This window comes from Boleophthalmus pectinirostris, unplaced genomic scaffold (assembly GCF_026225935.1).
Source record: "Boleophthalmus pectinirostris isolate CB_2022bp ecotype Guang Dong unplaced genomic scaffold, ASM2622593v1 HiC_scaffold_2, whole genome shotgun sequence".
Lineage (NCBI taxonomy): Eukaryota > Metazoa > Chordata > Actinopteri > Gobiiformes > Gobiidae > Boleophthalmus > Boleophthalmus pectinirostris.
In genome coordinates this window covers 11,046,567-11,071,422 of record NW_026571152.1, presented here as the reverse complement: position 1 = coordinate 11,071,422, position 24,856 = coordinate 11,046,567, and the positions used below count along the sequence as shown (strand labels likewise).

The 24,856-nt window shown below is 46.4% G+C and overlaps 1 protein-coding gene across 3 annotated transcripts; it reads left to right on the top strand.

Moving 5' to 3' along the window:
• Window positions 1-538: 538 nt before the first annotated feature.
• lemd3 (LEM domain containing 3) lies at window positions 539-23,139 on the top strand. 3 transcript variants are annotated; one of them, XM_020940006.2, is made up of 15 exons: window positions 539-1,584; window positions 2,970-3,195; window positions 5,449-5,489; window positions 5,567-5,636; window positions 7,681-7,754; window positions 7,878-7,957; window positions 11,351-11,496; window positions 13,989-14,090; window positions 14,568-14,670; window positions 15,317-15,489; window positions 16,598-16,679; window positions 16,775-16,880; window positions 18,139-18,217; window positions 20,182-22,490; window positions 22,573-23,139. In XM_020940006.2, exons 1-14 carry the CDS (start codon window positions 556-558, stop codon window positions 20,304-20,306), a joined length of 2,436 nt encoding a protein of 811 aa, XP_020795665.1. In that variant the 5' UTR covers window positions 539-555; the 3' UTR covers window positions 20,307-22,490; window positions 22,573-23,139. The 3 variants fall into 3 exon arrangements, with proteins under 3 accessions (XP_020795665.1, XP_055011476.1, XP_055011475.1); XM_055155501.1 differs by having other exon boundaries at window positions 20,182-22,523; window positions 22,606-23,139; XM_055155500.1 differs by having other exon boundaries at window positions 20,182-22,523.
• The last annotated feature ends 1,717 nt before the right edge of the window (window positions 23,140-24,856 follow it).

The window sequence follows — 24,856 nt, the reverse complement described above, 5'->3', positions numbered from 1 at the left end:
GTTGCAGATCTTTAGGCACTGAAACGATTTAGGTTATCTTTTCCACAAGGGATATTTATGACCCTGTAAAAATTTTCAGAAATTAAAACAGTGACGGCATAAAAACAACAGGGGGCGTCAGTGAACCTCAAAACAACACTGTTTACATTAATTCACAACAATCATGTATAACTGTAAATTCATTTATCACGTCTCTCACATATGACTAAGCAATGAAAAAGTGAGGTTGCCTTACAAAAATGTCGTTGAAAACATCTCTAAAATAAAATCAAAATATTTTTATTTTGTAATTCCAAATGAGCTGAAACGGGCCGGTCAGAGCGGGAACTTCAGGTCTGGACGCGACAGTAAAGATTTTTATTTTTCACTTTTATAAATAAAAATATCCGTTGTCATCGATCACGATTTTTGTCACTGAGCAAAAGTTTTATTTTATTTTATTTTATTTATTTATTTTTGGCAAAACTTCACCTGCGTCGCGCTTTTTTTTTTTTTTTTTTTTTTTGTCACTACGTCACTTCCTGCTCGCGGCCTTCTCCCAGAGTTTGATCCAAAATGGCGTCCGCGCAGTTAACGGACGAGGAGCTTTTCTCTGAGCTGAAGCGCCTCGGCTTCATCCCGGGCCCGGTCACCGAGAACACGCGGCCCGTCTACCTGAAGAAACTCAAGAAGCTCCGGGAGGAAAACCTGGAGCAGCAGCGGGGCGGTTCGCGGCAGAGTAAGGCGCAGAGCAAGACCCGGAGCGCGGCTCTAAACAACAACAGTAGCAGCCCGAGCGGCGCCAGCAGCAGGCCAGCGGGCTCTCGGCCAGCCAGACCCGGCCGGAAGTCCGCTGTGCTCGGCTTCAGCTCGGACGAATCGGACGCCGAAGCTCCGCAGAAAAGGAAAGGCCTAAATCACGGCGCGAAGGCGAATAAAGCTCCAGGTTTATCCCCGTCTCCTAACGCCAGACTCAGCCCGCAGATAAGTTCTAACACTAGTTTAAGCGACACTGGAAACGTGCGGAAAAGCGGCGGCGGTAATCCCACTTTTCCCAGCCCGCGGAGCGTGTCTCTGAACTGGGGGAGCCGCGCCAAAAGCAGCGCTGCCGAGGCGGACGGAGTGAACGACGAGTCCGGGGAAGAGGAGGACTGCGACGCGGGCCAGGGGGAGCTCAAATCCCGCTCTTTAAACGGGAGCAGGACCTCGCATTTGGGCGCTCTCAAAACCAGACCGACCGGGGACTACTCCGACTCCGACGAGGAAGAGGGGGTTGGGGGTAACGGCAAACCGGGCCTCCCGAAGGAGCAGCCCCGCAGAGCGCTCCACCGAGGCCCGTACGCGTACAAAGAGCTCGGCCCCGGCGGCACGGACATGGTTTCCCCGCGGAGGGACGAGCTCGAACTTGGGCCTAAAAGACGGGACCCGATAGGCGCCAACAAACCGGGCCACAACTTCACGAGAAACTACTCCGAAAACCACGGGGGCGAGGCGGACACGAACAACCACGTCTCCGGGAGAGAGGCGAAGGACGGCGGGGTTTATTCCTACACTAACTCCGGGCTCAGGTCTCGGTTCTCGGCCTACAGCAGCGTGTCTCCACAGGTGGGTAGACTCGGGAGGGTAGGTGCTGTGTGGTCCTTCCTTTGGTCCCTGCTCAGACTTGGTTTAGCTGTGGTCTGGACTCTAGACCGGGCTAGCCCACATTTAAGTCCCCGTTGACTCACAGTTGACCTGGTTTAGTCTGGGTTTAGTCTGGGTTTAGTCTGGGTTTAGTCTGGGTTTATCCCTCTTTTGGACTGAAACAGTGAGTCTGTAATGAATGAGCTGCTCAAAAGGAACTATTTCTGTGTCTAGAAGTCTAAACTGTTACTGCTGACTGTTCTGAGGTCCAAACCAGGTCCAAACTAGGTCCAAACCAAGATGAAACCAGGTCCAAACCAGGTCCAAACCAGGACTAAACCAGGACTAAACCAGGACTAAACCAGGTCCAAACCAGGACTAAACCAGGTCCAAACCAGGTCCAAACCAGGTCCAAACAAAACCAGGAGTAAATTAGGTGTGAATTCCGTCTAAACCAGGTCTAACTTGGGTCTAAATTACGTATAAACCAGGACTAAACTAAACCAGGTCCAAATTAAGTCTAAAGCAGGTCTAAGCTAAAACTAAACTAATCCAGGTCTAAACCGGGTCTAACCAGGACTAAACCAGGACTAAACCAAACCAGGTCCAAATTAGGACTAAACTGGGACTAAACTAGGTCTAAACCAGGACTAAACTAGGTCTAAACCAGGACTAAACTAGGTCTAAACCAGGTTTAAACCAGGACTAACCCAAACCAGGTTTATACCAGGTCTAAATTAGGTCTAAACCAGGACTAAACTAAACCAAACCAGGTCTGAGCCAGATCTAAACCAGGTCCATGGGCCTCGGTCAGGTCTAACCCAGGTTTAACTTAGGTCTAAACTAGGACTAAACTAAACCAGGGCCAAATTAGGTCTAAACCAGGACTGAAACACATTTAAACCAGGACTAAACTAAATCAGGTCTAAACTAGACGTAAACCAGCAACTAAATCAAGTCATAGTTAGGTTAAAATTAGGTTTAAATTAGGTTTAAGTCAGGTCAGGTCTAAACCAGGTCTAAACCAGGTCTAAACCAGGTCCATGGGCGTGTCTGGTCTGTGTGCTCTTGCTCTTATTTCAGTTCTAGATTATTTTACTTTACCCTGAGTTCTGTTTGGAGTGATTCATGCTTCACTTATTTCCAACGCACGGTGTTTCTGATCAGCTCTCACTTTCACCACCGCTGTGCTTCTTTCCAGAGTTATTTTATTTTTTATTTGGAGATATGAAGTGGTTTTAGATCAATATTGTGATTTAAAATGTCACAGTTAGAACAGATCGATCCACAGAAGGTCACAGGTGCTTTTTATCTGCTCTTAATCTCTTAAAAGTTGAAACTCACGTTGGTTCCTCTGCCCGGTCCAGATTTACAGGGGGACGTACTCGAACCACAGCCGAGGCCCGACCCCGAGGAGACCGGGCCCGGACGACGAGCTCCTGCAGCAGTTCAAGCGCGAGGGAGAGACGGCCTCCTCTGCCAGGTTCAGCGCTCACTACCTGTCCATGTGTCTGCTCACCGCCGCCTGCCTCTTCTTCCTCACGCTCGGCTTCATGTACCTGCGCATGAGGGGCGCCTCGGAGGACGTCGCCGGTCAGTGCGCGGGACAAAGCCGGGGTTTATGGGGCGGTTTTTTGGGACGGTTTTGTGGGACTTTTTGGTTGGGGGTTTGTCCGTCACCTTCTTGTTTTCATGGACGTGTCATTAGTCCCTGTGTCGTTCATTAATTTGTTTGTTTTCGGTATAAAACTAAAAATAAGAAAACTTCATTATTTGTCTCCAGAACCAAAATGAAAAAACGGATATTGGTTCGTTTTTTTTCAGTTTTTGATTTTGTGTTTAATGAAATTGGAAAAAACATATAACGGACTGAACCAGGACTGAACCAGGACTGAACCAGGACTGAACCAGGACTGAACCAGGACTGAACCAGGACTAAATTCGTTTCAGTCTCTCTTCAGTCCTGGTCTGACTGAGTCCCTGGTCCTGTTCCCCGGTCTCTGTTCCCCGGTCTCTGTTCCCGGGACTCTGTTCCCCGGTCTCTGTTCCCCGGTCTCTGTTCCCGGTCCTGTTCCCGGTCTCTGTTCCCCGGTCTCTGTTCCCCGGTCTCTGTTCCCCGGACTCTGTTCCCTGTTCCCCGGTCTCTGTTCCCCGGACTCTGTTCCCGGTCTCAGTCCCGGTCCTGTTCCTTGGTCTCGGTCCCGGTCCTGTTCCCCGGTCTCAGTCCCGGTCCTGTTCCCTGGTCCTGTTCCCGGTCTGGTCTCGGGCCTGTTTCAGACCTGTTTTCCCCTCATCAGGATCAAACAAGGGAATTATCGAAAAAAGGCGCGGATTATGTCTAGAGAACATAAACCACGAAGAGATTTCCAATGGTCCCATCAAGACACTCGAAGTTTCATCAAAGTATTTGCTATTTAAACTGTTTCATAGTTTATTTAATGAAAGAAGCACATTTACTGAACTAAAATTTCATTAACTTTATCCAGGAAAACCTGCACTAGTTTACGATTCAACGAACCCACACTGGCTCCTGTGATCAACACGACGCACGAGTCGAAGAGTCTGTGAGCCGAACCTCGAAAGAATCGACCATGAAAAGATCCTCGCGAACGTTAGAAAGATCCACTCACAAAAAGAGATTAATTCTAGAAGACAAAGTTGTGGATAAACAAGACAATAAAAAAACATGGTCCTACGACGAGTGACATGTTTATATGTGCTGGAACATACAGTTTCTACTGCCACTCACACTGCAAATGTTTTCTTTTTACATTTTAGTTCAGTAAATGTGCTTCTCTCATTAAATAAACTATGAAAGCTATTTAAATAACAAATACCTTGATGAAAGTGACGTGAGTGTGTCTTGTCACAGGAAATCTCTTCGTGGTTTATTTTCTCTAGACATAATCAGCGTCTTTTTTTTTTTCAATAATTCCCTTGTTTGATCCTGATGAGTCATTTCCAGAGGAACAGTGAAGAAACGATTCATTTTATTCCTTTCAGAGCGTCTAGAACAACCAAATACACAACAAAACCTGCCCATGTTTCTGCGACGCTGCTGAAGTCAGTGACATATTGTGCCCGGTGTCATGGCGGCGTAGGTACCGTTGCCATGGGGACACGTGACGCCTCTATCAATCGAATCACAAGTTTCTTTGTTTAAATGAAAAGTTATGGAGCAGCAACAGCTAAAAAAAAACTTAGAGGGAACTACATAGACCATGATCCTTTGCTCCATTTCAGTGCAGACAGAGACCGATATATCGACTGGCCGATATTTGGACTTTTTTAGAGCATCTGCGTTCAGACTTAAATCTCCAGCACAGACCGTTGTTTTATTTTGATCGATGAAAAAGTCCACAGGCGAGTTTGGAGTGAATTGAAACGACAAAATTTAGGGAAAATAATCGTCCCACAAACATCCATCTGATTCTAAACGGTCAGTATCGGTATCAGCTTCGAAAAACGCCTCTTTTTCGTCGACTAATCGATCGACAGCACACGACTTTAGTCCACGAATTTCTTGAGTCGACTTCAGATCAAATATTTATGCTCCACAGTTTCTCGTCGTCATTTTCTTTTGGTCAAAATGAGGCAGCACTTGGTGTTTTTTAAGAATATGTCAAATTTATTAGTATTAATTTCATCATCAATGTTTTCGGACTCTAAAAAGGCTGTATTTTATCACATGGCCGTCTCATTTTGACCCCATGTTCTGCTTTTAAATATGTCTGTAACGGGACAAAACAGATTTTACTTTATTACATGATTATTTTTATAAATCTGTACATTTACTTTGAGACGCTTGTGATTCAGTTTGTTTATTTCCTCTTGTTTTTCTCACAGTTTGGAGACATCCCTTTGGCTCGGAGTTTGACGAGGCTTATGTGAGTAGGAGTTTTCTTTTTAAAAATCTTTTTGTCTCGAATAATTAATAAAGAAATGTGTGTTTTTCTTTTTGCAGAATGAGACGGAGAAAGCCCTCGTTTTGAATCTGTTCGTGAAACTTCATGAATACTTGGCCGTAGTCGCAGGTTTGTTAAAGTGTCTGTAAACCATCGCACGTTTGGTGAATTTTTTGCGAGTTTAAACTCTCAAGAATCCGTCTTTTTTTGGATTTGGCTGAAGCGCTCGCACGTGATTGGTCCAAAACTGACAGCGTTTGATTTTGTTCCTCTGTTGTGACACTTCGGCCGATCAGAGTGATGTTTGTGTTTGAACACTCTGATCATCGGTTCTGATCGTTTTCGGTACAGCGGGTTTACGAGGAGGCCGCTGCTGAGAAATGATTCAAATGTTGATGTTTGTTTATTTAAAGGTGCATTGCGTCACTTTTTCTGGTGGAGGGTCCATCGCCTGCTTGTTTTTATGGATACGTCACTGCTCAGTCTGGAATGTTCCACAGTCGCCACTGGGCCTGGTATCATTAAAAAGTTGCCGATACAATCCTTACGACGATGCATAACTTGATACTGTGCACTTTCGGTTTGATAAGATATATTTAAAATCAATTCGATACCCATTCCATCCATCCATTTTCTTCCGCTTATCCGGGGTCGGGTCGCGGGGGCATCAGTCTAAACAGGGTCTCCCACACTTCCTTCACCCCAGACACTTCCTCCAGCTCCTCCAGTGGGACCTGAGGTGTTCCCAGTCCAGTCCAGAGACATCGTCCCTCCAGTGTGTCCTGGGTCTTCCCCGGGGCCTCCTCCCGGTGGGACATGAACACCTCCTGAGGGACACGTCCAGGAGACATCAGAACAGACGTCCTCCCCTCAGACGCTCCTCCACGTGGAGGAGCAGCGGCTCTACTCCGAGCTCCTCACTCTCCTCACTCTGTCTCTAAGGGAGACGCCCAGCCACCCTGCGGAGGAAACTCATTTCGAGCGCTTGTATCTGCGATCTCGTCCTTTCAGTCATTACCCAGAGCTCATGACCAGAGGTGAGAGTAGGAACGAAGACTGACGGTAAATCGAGAGCTTCGCCTTTCGACTCAGCTCCTCTTCACCACAACGGTCCGATACAGCGACTGCATCACTGCAGACGCTGCGATACGGTTCAATAAAAAAATCATGGCTGTGAAAAGTTCATATGAAACACAAACAAAATTTTAATCCTCCAATCAGTGAAAATGTCAAATGTGTCGCATAAACTCGTTCCTTCCTCTGAACAAACAACAAACTGTAGCTGGAACTAAATAATTGAGTAAAATAAACCGAAAAATTAACTTGGTGATATATCGATACAGCAGCCCACAATATCGATACTGAATCATCACATTAAACAATATGATATATCGATATTTCAATATTTTTTGCACACCCCTAGTTGCCACGTTTACATGACAGCGTTAATTCCGAATAAAAATAATGTTATTCCGCTTTTAAAAGTCCATGTCAACACTTAATTCCTAATGAAATGACCCACTTATAATAAATAAGTGTTTGGTTTATTCTGGTTTTAAAGCTGAGTTAATTTCTTCCTGGATCTTGTTTCTTGTTAAAATAATGCTGGTGTTTCGGCGCATACTCGTTGTGACGCCCTTCGATCCAGCTCCACCAGTCCCGACTCGGGACTTTGATCCACGTCTTTTTGGATTTGTGAGCGGGATGTGGGAGTGGACTCAGTTTGTCGTCTTCTTCCCTTCTCCTCTCCTTCGGAATTATTATTTCCACGTAAACTCCAAGGACAATATTTTAATTTAGAACAATTTAATTCAGAACTATTAAAAAACATCCTTTAAACGTGGCCAGTGTGGCATTAAACAGCTCTACTTTACATTTATTCAATTACAGGTGGTTTTATAGCTCAAAAATACCTAGAAAAACAGGTATTCTGACTGTGAAGAAAGGTTTAATGCCACACTGTGAAACATTTCAGACAAAGCAATGACTACACGATGCAGCTTTTAAAGGAAAATTGTTCTGATACTTATTCTTTTTTTTTTCTTTAGTCTCTGTTTACATCACTGGTTTACTTCATGTTTATATCTGTTTTTTTTAAAAGTTTCGATCTGCTGTAGTTCTTTTCTTCTCTTTTTAAAATCGTCGCTCGTGTTTCTCCTTTTTGAATTTCCAGGAGACTACGACTGTGGAAACCAGCAGAATCGAAGCAGGAGCGTGCCCATAGAAGAGGTCGAAGAATATTTACAGGTAACTCTTTTATTTGTCCACGTCCATGTGTTAAAATCATAATGTCTGGACTTCGGCTGGAGACTCGAGGCTGTTTCGTGGAAGCGGAACAGACGCGTTTAATCTGACCTGTCGTTTCTCCAGACGCAGAATGAGAAGTTCCGCAGTTTCCTCCTGGTTTCTCTGGAGTGGGTCGTGAGGACGGGGCAGGACGTGGGCATAAGGTCAGACAAAGATTCAGACTTCAGATGAACATGAGACGTAATCACACAAACATACAGGCGTTTTAACAGTTTACGGTGGTGCAGAGTTGATCCTCACACATTCAGAGCAGAATCATGATTGTTTTATTATAGACAAACCCAAGACTTCAGACTCCAACATCACCCACATGTCACATCCACACACACTCAGACTTACACCTACGAGACCGAGGACGAGCGCCTTCGAGACCAAAACAAGACCGAGACGAGATGAGACCAAGCGACTTCAAGACCGAGACGAGACCGAGACCAAGCCACTTCAAGACCGAGATGAGACCGACACGAGACCGAGACCAAGCGACTTCGAGACCGAGACGAGACCGAGGCCAAGCGACTTCAAGACCGAGACGAGACCGAGACCGAGCGACTTCGAGACCGAGACCGAGCGACTTCGAGACCGAGACCAAGTGACTTCAAGACCGAGACGAGACCGAGACCAAACGACTTCAAGACCGAGACGAGACCGACACGAGACAGAGACCAAGTGACTTCAAGACCAAGACGAGACCGAGACCAAGTGACTTCGAGACCGAGACGAGACCGAGACCAAGCGACTTCGAGACCGAGACGAGACCGAGAACAAGCGACTTTGAGACCGAGTCCAAGCGACTTCAAGACCGAGACGAGACCGAGACCAAGCGACTTCAAGACCGAGACCAAGACCAAGCGACTTCGAGACCGAGACCAAGCAACTTCAAGACTGAGACGAGACCGAGACCAAGCGACTTCAAGACCGAGACGAGACCGAGACCAAGCGACTTCAAGACCGAGACCGAGACCAAGCGACTTCGAAGAGAGACGAGACGAGACCGAGACCAAGCGACTTCAAGACCGAGACGAGACCGAGACCAAGCGACTTCGAGACCGAGACCAAGCGACTTCAAGACCGAGACCAAGCGACTTCGAGACCGAGACCAAGCGACTTCGAGACCGAGACAAGCGACTTCAAGACCGAGACCAAGCGACTTCAAGACCGAGACCAAGCGACTTCAAGACCGAGACCAAGCGACTTCGAAGACGACGAGACCAAGCGACTTCGAGACCGAGACCAAGCGACTTCGAGACGAGAGACCGAGACCAAGCGACTTCGAAGACCGAGACCGAGACCGAGCGACTTTCGAGACCGAGACCAAGCGACTTCGAGACCGAGACCAAGCGACTTCAGAGAGACCGAGACCAAGCGACTTCGAGACCGAGACGAGACCGAGACAAGCGACTTCGAGACCGAGACCGACGAGAGACCGAGCGACTTCGAGACCCGAGACCAAGCGACTTCAAGACCGAGACGAGACCGAGAGCGACTTCAGAGACCGAGACCAAGCGACTTCGACCGAGACCAAGCGACTTCGAGACCGAGACCAAGCGACTTCAAGACCGAGACGAGACCGAGACCAAGCGACTTCAAGACCGAGACCGAGACCGAGACCAAGCGACTTCAAGACCGAGACGAGACCGAGACCAAGCGACTTCAAGACCGAGACCGAGACCAAGCGACTTCAAGACCGAGACGAGACCGAGACTTCGAGACCGAGACCAAGCGACTTCAAGACCGAGACGAGACCGAGACCAAAGACTTCGAGACGAGACCAAGCGACTTCGAGACCGACCGAGACGAGACCAAGTGACTTCAAGACCGAGACAGACGAGACCGAGACGAGACGACTTCAGACGAGACCAAGCGACTTCAAGACCGACGAGACCGAGACCAAGCGACTTCAAGACCGAGACGAGACGAGACCAAGCGACTTCAGACCGAGACCGAGAGCGACTCGAGACGACCGAGTCCAAGCGACTTCAAGACCGAGACGAGACCGAGACCAAGCGACTTCGACCCAAGACCGAGACGAGACCGAGACCAAGCGACTTCAAGACCGAGACGAGACCGAGACCAAGACCAAGCGACTTCAAGACCGAGAGACCGACCAAGACTTCAAGACGAGACCGAGACCGAGCGACTTCAAGACCGAGACGAGACCGAGACCAAGCGACTTCAAGACCGAGACGAGACCGAGACCAAGCGACTTCAAGACCGAGACGAGACCGAGACCAAGCGACTTCAAGACCGAGACCAAGCGACTTCAGACCGAGACCGAGACTTCGAGACCGAGACCAAGCGACTTCGAGACCGAGAGAGACCAAGCGACTTCGAGACCGAGACCGAGCGACTTCGAGACCGAGACCAAGCGACTTCAAGACCGAGACCAAGCGACGAGACGAGACCGAGACCAAGCGACTTCGAGACCGAGACCGAGAGACCGAGACGAGACCGAGACCAAGACTTCGAGACGAGACTTCGAGACCGACCAAGCGAGACTTCGAGACCGAGACCAAGACCGAGACGAGACCGAGAGCGACTTCAAGAGACCGAGAGACCAAGCGACTTCGAGACCGAGACCGAGAGACCGAGACCAAGCGACTTCAAGACCGAAGACCGAGACGACCGAGACCGAGACCGAGACCGCAAGACTTCGAGACCGAGACGAGACCGAGACCAAGCGACTTCGAGACGAGACCGAGACCAAGCGACTTCAAGACCGAGACCGAGACCGAGACCAAGCGACTTCAAGACCGAGACGAGACCGAGACCAAGCGACTTCGAGACCGAGACGAGACCGAGACCAAGCGACTTCGAGACCGAGACCGAGACGACTTCAAGACCGAGACGAGACCAAGCGACTTCAAGACCGAGACGAGACCGAGACCGAGGACCAAGCGACTTCAAGACCGAGACCGAGAGACCGAGACCTCCAAGCGACTTCAAGACCGAGACCGAGACCGAGACCAAGCGACTTCAAGACCGAGACCGAGACCGAGACCAAGCGACTTCAAGACCGAGACGAGACGAGAGACCAAGCGACTTCAGAAGACCGAGACGAGACCGAGACCGAGACCGAGGACGAGACAAGCGACTTCGAGAAGACCGAGACGAGACCGAGACCGACGAGACCTCGACGAGACGGAGACCAAGCGACTTGGAGACCAAGACGAGACGAGACCGAGACGAGACCGAGTGCCTACGAGGACGAGACCGAGACGAGACTGAGACCAACATTTTTAGTTAGAATATTCTAGAATAAGAGCGTCCTCATGTTTACTCAGTTTATAAGAAGTCTTCTGCTGTCATGGCAACGCTAAAACAACTGGCATGCTAACAGCGCACTTATTGGGTTGTGGATGAATTAAAAATGTATTTTAATCTGCACATTTTATAGTTTAAATGGGATCATTGTCACAGTTTAGGTCACAAAACAAATAATCATCATAACATTCAAAAGAGAGAGACATTAAATGAGACAGAAGAGTGGAATGAAAAATGACACGGGGTAAATCTAAATCTCTGGTTGATTCCCTCAGGCTTTTGGGGGCGGAGTCGAGCGAGCCTCTGTCCGACGTGTCTGAGATCGTCCGACTGGAGTCCACACATCCCAGAATGCCGTTCACCTGCAGGTTCAGAAGAGCCTTCTTCAACGTCATCAGCAAAGTTCTGCTCCTCGCCGCAGGTAAAACTCCAGAACAACACACGACTTTCACTGACGCTGCTACGGAAGACAAGGAGACAGTCGCCACGTTTATATGATGTTTTTAATTCAGGATTAACATATTTTTCAAATTATAAATTCGCACCGGATTATAAAGCGCAGTATCAGTAATTTAGAATTCTAAGTCTATTTTCATACATAAATTGCACCAGATCATAAGGAGCATTAAGAGAAACAAACAGACGACACTTGAGTCTGATCCTTAGTCCAGGCGTCCACGATCCATCAGCAGATCGTGGTGTAATTTACCCGGCGTCACCTTTCTGTTTTGGTGAATGTGGGTGGTTCGTTTGTTTTTTTATTTCCTACGAGGACGATTCAAATATACATTGAGTAATAATGAGTTTAATGCAGCTTTAACACATTTGTTTACGATTTACAGAAACAAAACTTAAAACCAAGTGGCTCATTTGCATAAACAATAAGCGCTGAAAAAAAACAGCTCTTTCCTTGTGTCGCTGATGCGGCACGACTCAGTGGAATATGTGGGTTTTTTATTGCAACAAGGCGATGGTGCCAGTGTGCGCTGAGTTAACGCAGAACTATACTTTGGCCTTTACTCCGCGAGGCTCCTGACAGGAGCCGTAACGCTCCGACAATCCATCCAGCTGTGCAGCTCTGTAGTTTACGAAGTCGTACTAAAACATTCTGACAGATTTTTGCGCCGTGTACCACAGAAAATCACTGTGAGGTCAGTAAACACAACCAGAATATATATATATATATAAGGTGCACTTATATTATATATCCATTTTTGAGAACATTAAAGGGTTTTAAGTGCGCTGAAAAATACGGCAAATAGATCGAAATTAAACTATTCTCCTTTGAGTTTACATGGAAATAATAATTCCAAATTGGTGTTTCGATGTTAAACTGGTGAAATGTTTGTTATTTAATGTGTGTGAGCGTCTGGGGAAGGTTCTGATTGGACAGAAACACTAACAGATTTACGTCTTTGGGAAGAAAACACACACTTCAGCTGCTCCCGGCTTTTCTGTCATCTCAGTTTGTTGTTCCTTCACGGACACAAACACCATCCAAACTTTTCCCGCAGTGGTTCTGATGATAATTTTGAAGCAGCAGCTGGAGAATTGTCTCATCACACTTTACGTACTCAGCCCACTCCCACGTTTTTATGTTTTCCCCATCCACTCTTTGTATTATTTGTAGTTCTTGAAGCGCACTTATTAAAAAATAAATAGTTTCGACTCGAGACCGACGTTTGCTCTGCGCCGCCATCTCGCAGTGCGTCATCATGTCAGAGGACGACCCAACGAGCATCAGCTAAACGAGCGACGATTATTTTTAACAAGAATAAACGTGAAACATGATCCAGGAATAAATTCATTCAGCTTTAAAATCAGAATAAACCACCCACTTATTTTGGAATTAAGTTACATTTCGAATAATAATTTTCATTAGGAATTAAATGTTTACGTGGACTTTTTAAAGCGGAATTCATTTTTATTCTGAATTAAATGATTTTTATTCAGAATTAAAACTCTCATGTAAATGTGGCAAATAAGAAGACAAGACGATAATGTTTGAGAGTCAACATTTACCATGACCTTACCATTTACCTTTTTCTTTGTACTAGTGTGGAACTTTTGTTATTTTGTAAAAAAAAAAAAAAAAACAATAAAAGGGTTTTTATTATTGATTTCCTGTTAGTCCACAAGAAACAAAACACTGTTGTGCTTAAAGTGTCTCTGTAACAGAGAGCGCAGGTACAATCTGCAAACACCAGTGTTAAAAATACTTTAATGTACTGAATTATAAAGGATTCATTCTAACTACAGGGATTTTAGTAGAAATTTAAAATAGACCTGGTTTAGACCTGGTTTAGACCTGGTTTAGTCCTGGTTTAGTCCTGGTTTAGTCCTGGTTTAGTCCTGGTTTAGACCTGAAAAGCCTTTAATTTAGTGATTCGTGGTGTGAAAAGTTTGAGTCTGACCTACTGTGTCTCTGTGTGTATGTGTGTGTTCTGTGTGTCTGTGTGTGTGTGTGTGTCTATGTGTGAATTGTGTGTCTGTGTGTGTGTCTGTGTGTGTCTCTGTGTGTGTGTGTGTGTCTGTGTGTCTCTGTGTGTGTGTGTGTGTGTGTGTGTGTGTGTGTGTATGTGTGTGTGTGTGTCTCGTGTGTGTCTGTGTGTGTCTCTGTGTGTCTGTGTGTGTCTGTGTGTGTGTCTGTGTGTGTCTCTGTGTGTCTGTTTGTGTGTGTCTCTGTGTGTCTGTGTGTGTGTCTGTGTGTGTGTGTGTGTGTCTGTGTGTGTGTCTGTGTGTGTGTCTGTGTGTGTGTCTGTGTGTCTGTGTGTGTGTCTCTGTGTGTCTGTGTGTGTGTGTCTGTGTGTGTGTGTGTGTGTGTCTCTGTGTGTCTGTGTGTGTGTCTCTGTGTGTCTGTGTGTGTGTCTCTGTGTGTGTGTCTGTGTGTGTCTGTGTGTGTGTGTGTTGCAGTGGTGGGCGGAGTCTGGGGTCTGGTCTTTTACGTGAAGTTTCGCTGGAGACGGGAGGAGGAGGACACACGGCGAATGTACGACATGGTGGAACGCATCATCGGTGAGAACCACACACACATCCACACACACATCCACACACACACACACAGCAGCAGCATCTCTGTGTGTGTGACCTGTGTGTGTGACCTCTGTGTGTGTGAACCTCTGTTGTGTGTGACCTCTGTGTGTGTGACCTCTGTGTGTGTACCTCTGTGTGTGTATAACCTCTGTGTGTGTGACCTCTGTGTGTGTGACCTCTGTGTGTGTGACCTCTGTGTGTGTGACCTCTGTGTGTGTGACCTCTGTGTGTGTGTGTGTGTGACCTCTGTGTGTGTGTGACTCTGTGTGTGTGTGACCTCTGTGTGTGTGTGACCTCTGTGTGTGTATAACCTCTGTGTGTGTAACCTGTGTGTGTAACCTCTGTGTGTGTGACCTGTGTGTGTGTGACCTCTGTGTGTGTGTGACCTCTGTGTGTGTGTGACCTCTGTGTGTGTGACCTCTGTGTGTGTGACCTCTGTGTGTGTGTGTTTTTGTGCAGATGTTCTGAGGAGCCACAGTGAGGCCTGTCAGGAGAACCAGGAGCTGCAGCCGTATCTGCCCATCCCCCACGTCAGAGACTCTCTGGTCCAACCCCAGGACAGGTCTGTGCTCTGGTCCTGGTTTTGTTCTGGTTTAGTCCGAGTTTAGACCTGGTTTAGTTTGAGTTTAGACCTGCTTTAGACCTACAGTGACATGTGGCTGAAGTTTGCCAAATAAAATGCCAAATCTGTGTTTGTCACGATGTGAGCTTGGCTCAGTAAATGTGCAGAGGCTAAATCCCACTGTAAAGCCAGTAAGATTAAAAATCCTACACACTTTCTTCAGTTTTGTGTAAAGTGGGATTAATGAAGGGGTTCTCAAACTGTGGGTGAGGGTCAAAAAAGAGGCAGAGAGTGTTTATTTTAAGCCTAAATGAACATGAATCAGATAAAATGGAGACAGATTTATAAAAACATTGATATACTTGTGCCAAAATGACTGTAAAATACAAATACATGTAGAAAATGACAGAGATGGTCTTGATTTGGTCTCGATGGGCCGTGGTCTTGGTCTCGGTCTTGTCCTGGTCTCGGGACCCTGTGGTCTCAGACTGGTCTTGACTACAACACTGGTGCAGATTCTGGTGAATCTCCGTTCACTTACGCAGGGTTTGCTCTTATTAACCTGAAACAGACGCCCCCGTGTGTCCAGTTTGCAAAAGAACATGTTTCAGTCTTGACTCATCGTCTCTCCTGTTCTTTTCTGCAGGAATAAGATGAAGAAGGTTTGGGATCGCGCCGTGAAGTTCCTCTCCGCCAACGAGTCCCGGATCCGGACGGAGACCCAGCGCATCGGGGGGTCGGACTTCCTGGTCTGGAGGTGGCTCCAGCCGTCACTGGGAGACAAGAACATACCACCCTCCAAAGTGTGGCAGGGGAAAGGTCAGGACGCAGAGAGAGAGAGTGTGTGTGTGTGTGTGTGTGTGTGTGTGTGTGTGTGTGAAGGAGGGAGAGAGGGGTGAGGGAGGGAGATGGAGAGATTTAGCAGTAGGGATACAACGATACAGTTTTCCCATCATTCGATAAGTATCTCGATACACTGGTCACAACATTGATTTGATTTCGATATGTTTTAAGATGCAAAAAAAAAAAAAATCATGTATTTTTTTTCTGCCAATGAGTAAAATATGATGTTAATGAAACATGACAACACATGACACACACTCGTGTCCAGCTGGAGTTTATACATGAAGTGTTTTAGTTCATTTGGTTCAATCATTGGTCTGATTTTCACTGAATCAAAATTCTGTAAGAGTTTCTCAGGCTGTTTTATATTTTATAATAAACCAGTCGACTCTTCACACAGACTGTAGGGGAGTCTTTTCTTTTGATGATGAGTCTCACTGCGTCACACGTCTGTCGGTGCTGCTCTGCCTCGTCTCCAGCAGAGACGGTACGAGGCTCCTCCCACTCTGCCCCCCTCCAGTCTGTGCTCTTACAGACACACTGCGTCTCCCGTCCTCTTTCTGGACTCAGACTCTCTTCTGTTCCACACAAACGTCTCACACACGTTTTCTGATTTAAACTTACGAGACAAAATGTGAGAAAAAGAGAAAGTGTTTATCACGAGCAGCGTCGTGGCGGCGAATACGAGCACGTTTGATTAGAATCACTTTTGGCTTCACATGGGCTTTAAATGTCTTTTAAAAGTGAATCCCTTTGTTGTTCCTGAGTCTCTGAACGTCAAATAAAAAGTGAGTAAAGATCAAACCCTCCTCTGTTAAAATATTTCAGCTGTGAGTCTCTGTGGAGCTGTTTTTTTGTTTCTTCATCTGAGGAGGACGACAAGAAAACTGGACAAACTTTGACCAAAACAAATGACACCGAGACACGAGTGGATCGAACCGTGAGACCAGCATCGAAGGATTAAAGAGAGAGACAGGAGTGAGGGAGAAGATGAGAGAGGGAGGGCTACAGAGGAGAGTCAGATTGGGCTGAGGTTTTTTTTTTTTTTGTTGACGTATAAACTCACCTGTGAATCTCTCCTCAGCTTTTCCTCTGGATCGACGGAATTCTCCTCCGAACAGCCTGACGCCGTGTCTGAAGATCAGGAACATGTTCGACCCGGTCATGTGAGTGCGCCGCCACAGAACACATTTACACCATTTTCACTGCAGATATCTGAAGACCTAAAGCCTCACTCTGGAACTTCTCTGGTGTGTTTCAGGGAGGTGGGAGAGAACTGGGACCTGGCCATCCACGAGGCCATCCTGGAAAAGTGCAGCGACAACAACGGCATCGTGCACATCGCCGTCGACAAGAACTCCAGAGAGGTCAGGCTCACACAACACTGACCGACAGGGGACAGGGGCTGACAGGGACTTACAGTTTTCAAAAATGTCAGAGTTCGTGTCAGGTTTTACATATTTTTAGATCGTAAAAACTTTTTCTCAGCTCAAAATCCTTCAGTTGTCTTAAAAACGTTTCATAATCGTTGGCTCCGTCTTAGAGGTGTGAGGATGGGCCACGTTTTCATCCGCAACCACATCACAAAACTCATCATCCGCCCACTGTCCATTTGCAACCACAGTTTTTGACCAGTTTTCAAAACCGCACCTGCTCCGTCTCCTCCCAGTTGCTCCGAGTTCAGAGTTTTTTATTTGCGTATTGAAACCGCCACCTGCCCGACTTTAATTAAAATATTATTTTTCGTCACGTGTCTGCGGCTGTAACTGCCATCGTCGCATCTCTACTCCGGCTCTGCTCTGCTCCTCTCGCTCTGATTGGTCAAAGTGATCATGTGATATGCAGAAACCTCACCGGGCTAAAGGTGAATCTGGGGACGTGAACCTTTCAGCTCGGCCCATTGACTTGAACTGACCACAGGCTAGGGTTGGGTGGTGTCCAAATGTTGATACTGTGTTACCAAAATGTTTCAGTACGGCTTTGGTGAGCTATGAAGTAGAGTCCTGCAGGATCCGACGCAAAACAGTGCTGCGCGAGAGGGCGCGGAACTACATAAAGCGGGAGCGGGCGGGTGGGATTATAAACTGCAGTCCCCCAAACTAACGCATATGCGAACTAAACCAGGTCTAAACCAGGACTAAAACCAGAACTAAACCAGGATTTAGCCAGGACTTAACCAGGACTTAACCATGCCGCCCACTGTGCCTCCTCCCATACACAACCACACAACCACTGAATATTCTGTTCAGCACAGACCTGTACTGCAAACATGAACCATCTCCAACACGACACACACACAGAACAGACTCACCATCAGCAGAACATCCTCTGTCACAGAGAGAACACTCATATTCCACTGAGTCACTGTGTCCTTTAGTCCGACAGAAACTGAACCACATCAGACACAAGGAAACAACTGTTTTTATCAGAGCTTTATAGTTTATGCAAATGAGTCACGTGGTTTTAAGTTTGGTTTCTGTAAAACATAAACAAATGTGTCCTGAAGACAAAATGCTGCCAAATTTCCCTGTGTAGTTCTCGCTCTTCTGCATCTTAAACCTGTTTGACTGAAGTTTCTCTGTGTGTAAAAGTGTCTTTTCTTCTTTTCTCCTCCTGTGGTGTCAGGGCTGTGTGTACGTGAAGTGTCTGTCTGCAGAGCACTCGGGGAAGGCCTTCAAAGCTCTGCACGGATCCTGGTTCGACGGTAAAACTCCAAACTCACCTCATCTGTTTGTCCACAACATCTGCTAAGTGTTATTATTATTATTATTATTATTATTATTATTATTAAACGACAGGTTGGACGACTCAGAACAGTCAAGATTTTATTAAAGTGTGTGGGTTTGGGTTGGGACGGGCACTTTAGGAGGAACTTCTCATTTGCAAGAGCTCCACATTAGGGAATATTTTGAGTTGAGGTCACGTTCGGCTTTGTGTTCGAAAAAACAAATATAAAGTGTTTCAGTTGTGTTCAGTCCCAGTGCTTCATTAAACCAAAATCTTGCTCCTGTGCTTCGTTTGAGGAAGAGTTTCTCTCAGGTTATTTCCTCCTCTGTGTTGGGTCACAGTCCTGACTCCACTGCACACGTGTTTCATCCTGCACGAGCGTTAAAAACTGCAGCTTTTGGAGGTTTAGTTTTTATAATACATTAAAAGTGAATCAGGATGAGCACACTGCCCTCGTGTGTGTGGAACAACGCGACACACGTAGATTTTACAAAATAGAATCCATCCTGTTCTGACACTCTACATGAGCGAAGGTGCAGATCCCCGTCAAAACACACAGAGCGTCTGTTGTATTTGTGTGTTTACTGTGAGCACAGTGTGTCCTGGAGCATGTGTGTGTCTTGTATCATGTGAAAGACCCAGGTCCAGACACACAGTTATTAGAGACTTTGAAATGTACATTTAAAATCCTGGAGTTTGTTGCATTCAGTTTGTACAGACAGAAACAAACCTGTTCAGCCAAGTCACTGTGACCCTGAGGCAAGAGACTAAACCAGGGGTGGACAAACTACGGCCCGAGGACCGTGTGCGGCCCTTTAAACCTTTTAATCCGGCCCGCCGACCTTGAATAAATTATAATAATAAACCTTGTTAATGTTTTATTTTTCCTTCCCAGTAGATGATGCACTAGATACACTGACCTTTGTTGCGGCAGTTTCTGCTGTATTCATGTGGTGTCGGAAGCTCTGACATGCCGAGTTGTTTTTCCGACATGAGGAGACGTTCATGTAAATTTTTCCAGCGGGAAAGTCATTTTTCCGATCATTCCGACACCACACGAACACATCCTGAGAATCGCCACAACAAACTAACCCCAGACTTTGATGCGCGGTTTAAAACAGACACAACAACTGTCCCACTGAAATCAAAAGTTTCTCTGCTGTTGTGTAAAAATGCATTTATGTGTTACATGTCATTTGTGTTCAGGTGTGCATGTACACATATATTCTCAAAATAAACAATGCACCAGGTCAAATATAACACTCGCAGACTGGCACGCCGGCACTGTGTCGTCCTGGTCCTGGTCCTGGTGCTGGTCGTCGTTGAGTTTTGGAGCCGCACACTGAACAGAAGTAGATCTGCATTTTCTACTGTTTCCAAATAAAGAGTCAGAGGAGAGAGATGATGAAGATCCTGAAGAGAACAGAACTTTCAGTGCTTTAAAATCGTCACTGTCAGTAATAAAAAAGCTTTATTTTATTAATTACATTTTCAGTGTTTTAAGAGTAATTTCAGTAAATGGTAAAAAACGTGGGACTTTAAACACACATATTTTGTTGTGATGTTTTGTAATGATTTTCAATTTAAATTCAAGCTCAGGTTTTCTTCATGTCCCATGTTATTGTTTCTTTCTCTCCACTCCATCCATCTGCTCCTGGTCCGACTTTTCCGTCAAATTTTAAAACCTTTTGTGGCCAAAACGTTTTTCCACCCCTGGGTCTGATCGGCGTGTCCAGATCTGTGGAGAGGCGAGCTCACTCACTGTGGGAATGTGTCCATTTTTTGAGCCGTAAAACTAAACAAACGCAACATAAAAGAGTTTAACGACACACCGTGGAACCTCATATCTCCATGGAAACGATCTCACAGCAGACCTGCTCCCCGAAAAGTTCCGCAGTTGACCCGACTCTGACCCGTTTGTGCTTTTTTTTTTTTTTTCAGGTAAACTGGTGACGGTGAAGTACCTGCGGCTGGACCGGTACCACCAGCGCTTCCCCCAGGCCCAGAGCTGCACCGCGCCCCTGCACAGCGCCAGACTCCACAGCGCCTCCACCTGCCCCTCCTGAGAACTGCACCTGTCACCCGCCACCTGTCACCACCCGCCGCCACCTCCGCTCACCGTACGACCGAGACCAAAGGGGGAACTGAACCAGGACCGAACCCCTCCCGCGCCCACACCTTCACTTTCCGACGACGGACTTTTTTATTTTTTATTTTTTCCCTCTCAAAGTGGAACAATTGAACAAACTCCACTCACTACTTCCTCTTTTACCTTTTTCGCTCTGGAAAATTGCTGCATGGTTTACGGTTTTTAAGACAAAACGCAAAGACGTGTAAATAACCAACGGACGTTTCGGCACACGTTTTTTTTATACTGAACCCAAAAATAAGCTCGCGACACGGCTGCTCGCTCCAAACACTCCGCAACGATTCACCCGCCCGTTTTAACTCCGAACATCTGCAGATTTTACAAACTAAAACCCACAATCCAGTTCTCTCCACATCAGTTCCTTTTTACTCTTGTGTCTTGTCATGTCATTCCCGTTTAAAGATTCGATATTACGCGATTCTCTGAGCTGGACTCGTGTTTCGGTTTTCGTTTTCGTTTCATTTGAACGACAAAACACAAGAACGCGACTCAAAGTTCCAGGATTCTGTTTCGTGTCACGTTGGGTCTTTAAATCCCGTTTTTCGCAGTTGATCCGAACACGTTTTCCATGTTGTTGTTGTTGTTGTTTGCGTTCCTCCGGTCGCTCCGCCTCACGTCACGAGCCAGAACTAATGAAAGATTGATTCAAAACTGAGACAAATGCAGAGTTTAAGAAGATCTGAACCCGACTACAGTGAGATTAAAAACAGATTTTAACAGTAAACATACACCTGGACCGGGACTGGACCGGGACTGGACCAGGACCATGATTATGTTGATTACATTTGAATAAAATGCATAACTTTAAATTAATTAACAAATAAATAAATAGTTTTAGCAGTTTTTTGAAAATTGGAAACCGACGGGGACTCGACCGGGGACTCGACCGGGGACTCGACCGGGGACTCGACCGGGGACTCGACTCAACCCTTAAACAGACTGCACAGCGCCACCTCCAGCTCCTCCTGAGAACTGCACATTGTCCTCTGTTCTTAACCAGGACTAAACCCCAGGACTAAACCCCAGGACTAAACCCCAGGACTAAACCCCAGGACTAAACCCCAGGACTAAACCCCAGGACTAAACCCCAGGACTGCTGCAGGTCTTATCCAGGACTACTGAACCAGGACTAAACTAGAACTTGACCAGGTCTTAATGAGGTCTTCACCAGGACTTAACAGTGACGAAACCAGGACTAAAGTTGATTTAATGTTCTGATTTTCTTCTTGATAAAAAAATCAAATCAGTTTTTGCAGAGTCACTGGGTTTAGATCAGAGTGTGCGCTCTGTTAAAGCTTTACAGTGTAACTTTTGTGGAGGCAGATACGTCGCTCGCTCGTCTCCATGGTTTCCTCTGAATGTTCCTCAGTAGGGCATTAAGACTTTATCCAGCGGCAGGTGTTTTGTTTTGCGTAACACTTCTGTGTGACCGGGCCTGCGCCTCGTCTCCGTGGAGACAGAGGAGTTTAATGCCGCACTGTGGGACATCTGAGACAAAAGCGGTAACCGGAACCAGAAAAGTTCCACAGTGGAGCTTTAAATGGGCTGTGAACGTGGCGTCAGGCGGAGCTCGCTCTTTAAACTGTCATGAAGCAGCAACGAAATCCAAAGTGCCTTATTCCCCCCGAGCAGGACCAGGACCAGGACTCGACCAGAACTGGACCAGAACCGGACCAGGGATTGAACCAGGTTTTAACAGGACTTGGGACTTTGACTCGGAACTTGCACCAGGACTGGATCAGGTCTGAAAAGGACTAAATTTAGGTATAAATCGTAATCTTGGACTAAACCAGGTTTATCCCAGGACTAAATCTGGACTACGCTGGGTCTCAATCTGGACTACGCTGGGTCTCAATCTGGACTACGCTGGGTCTCAATCTGGACTACTCTGGGTCTCAATCTGGACTACTCTGGGTCTTGCCCATGACTAAATCTGGACTCAACCGGGTCTTGCCCAGGACTAAATCTGGACTCAACCGGGTCTTGCCTAGGACTAAACCAGGTTTTACCCAGGACTAAACCTGGACTAAACCAGGTCTATCCCAGGACTAAACGTGGACTAAACCAGATCTTTCCCAGGACTAAATGTGGACTAAACCAGGTCTTTCCCAGGACTAAATGTGGACTAAACCAGGTCTATCCCAGGACTAAACTATCCCAGGACTAAATGTGGACTAAACCAGGTCTATCCCAGGACTAAATGTGGACTAAACCAGGTCTTTCCCTCGTTTTATCTTTAGTGTTTATTTGAGAACCGTGTATATTGTCGTATTTATTCTCAGCCGCCGCGGACGACGCTGCAGACGTGGTGGACGCTCTCGGACGCCGCGGACTCGTTCTCGGACGCCGCGGACTCGTTCTCGGACGCCGCGGACTCGTTCTCGGACGCCGCGGACTCGTTCTCGGACGCCGCGGACTCGTTCTCGTCGGCCCACAGATCTGTGTTTTTGCTTTGTTCATGAGATATTTTTGTAATTGTGGAAGTGCGTTTGTGTTTGAGGACTAAACCACCGGAGGAGGAGGACGAGGAGGAGGAGGAGGAGGAGGAGACTCTTTTTCACGTGTATTTTTCTGTAAAGATTGTACATTGGTATATATGTATTAAGTGCTTATTATTATTACGATGATGCAGCAGTGGGTTTTAGCCGCGGTCCAGAAGTGCCACTCGAGCACCGACCGGACTAAAACTGGTCCAGTGGAATGGGTCAAATGTACAAACTTCAAATTAAAGGTTTATTAGGGTTTTTAAACTGGCTCTGGGCTTTTATTTTGAATTTTAAATGTTTTTTTATACTTGAAATGTTAAATAATTGAACTAGACCAGGACTAGACCAGGACTAGACCAGGACTAGACCAGGACTAGACCAAGGACTTACATAGACTAAAGTTAGACTGGGTTTGTTAGAGTTTTTAAAGTTTTTAAGTGTTTTTTTAACATGAAATGTTAAGTAATTAAACCAGGACTACACCGGGACTAAACTGGAACAAAACCAGGGTTAGACCAGGACTAGACTAAGGCCTTACGTGGACTGAAGTTGGACTAGTTTAATTGTTTTTTTTTTCAACTGGCTCTGGGCCTTTATTTTGAAACTTTTATGCTTGAAATATTAAGTAAACCAGGATTAAATCGGGACTAAACTGGTGTTAAACTAGAACTAAACCAGGCCTTACCCAGGACCTAAACCTTGGCCTTAGGTGGACTAAAGCTGGACAAGGTTTGTTAGGGTTTATAAAACTGTCTGAGCTTTTATTTTGTGCTTATGCGTGGAATATTAACCAAACCACGTTTTAACCAGGACTAAACTAGAACTGAACCAGGCCTTACCCAGTTAACTGGACTAAAGTTGGACGAGGTTTGTTAGTTTTTTTTACTGGCTCTGGGCTTCTGTTTTTAAGAGATGTTTTTTTTAATACATGAAATATTGATTAATTAAACCAGGACTAGACCAAGGTCTTACCCTGGACTAAACCAGGATTAAACCAGCACTAGACCAGGACTAGACCATGGCCTCACCCTGGACTAAACCAGGACTAGACCAAAGCATTACCCTGGACTAGACCAGAACTAGACCAAGGTCTTATGTGGACTGAAGCTGGACTTAGTTTTTATTTTGAAATGTGTTTTATGTATGAAATATTAACTAATTAAACTTGACCAGGACTAAATCGGGAATAAACTAGAACTAAACCAGGCCTCACATGGACTAAAATTCAACTAGATTTTTTTAAATTATTATTATTATTATTGGCTCTAAGTTTTTATTTAGAAGAGAAATGTTTTTTTGTGCAGGAAATATTTAAACCATTTGCAGGTGCAGTGTCTCTGTGTCGCCGCTGGGTGGAGACATTTCCCCGACGAGCGTGATGACGTGTGCCGTGTACGTAAGTGCGTGGCAAACATGGCGGCGGTGACAGTTCAGAGAAACATCAACACAAACCTGAAGATGCCCGAAGAGGAGACAGAGACCAGAGACCGAGACCGGGACCGGGGAGCAGAGCCCGGACTCTCCCCGCAGCCCGGAGCCGGAGCCGGAGCTGGAGCTGGAGCCGGAGCTGGAGCCGGAGCTGGAGCTGCTCCGGAGCGCGCTGCCGGACGTGGCGTCTCTGAGGCGGGCGGAGGAGCTGCTGGAGCGGCTCCGGAGGGAGACGGAGGCGCTGGAGGAACAGGTCCGCGACATAAACAACACAAACAAACAACACAAACATGACAAACACGAACAACACAAACAAGACACGGGTTAGTGTTTGTTTAGGGTCCAGATGGTCCTGTTGACCCGGGACAGTCCCCCTTTTGGAGCCTGTGTTCCAGCAGATTTATACAAAAACACTGATTTGTCCCAGAAATGTCCCAGGTGTCTCTGTGTTTGATCAATCTGATCTAAACCAGGACTGAACCAGGACTGAACCAGGACTGAACCAAGTCTAAACCAGGACTACATTAGGACCACATTGTAGCCATATGGTTTT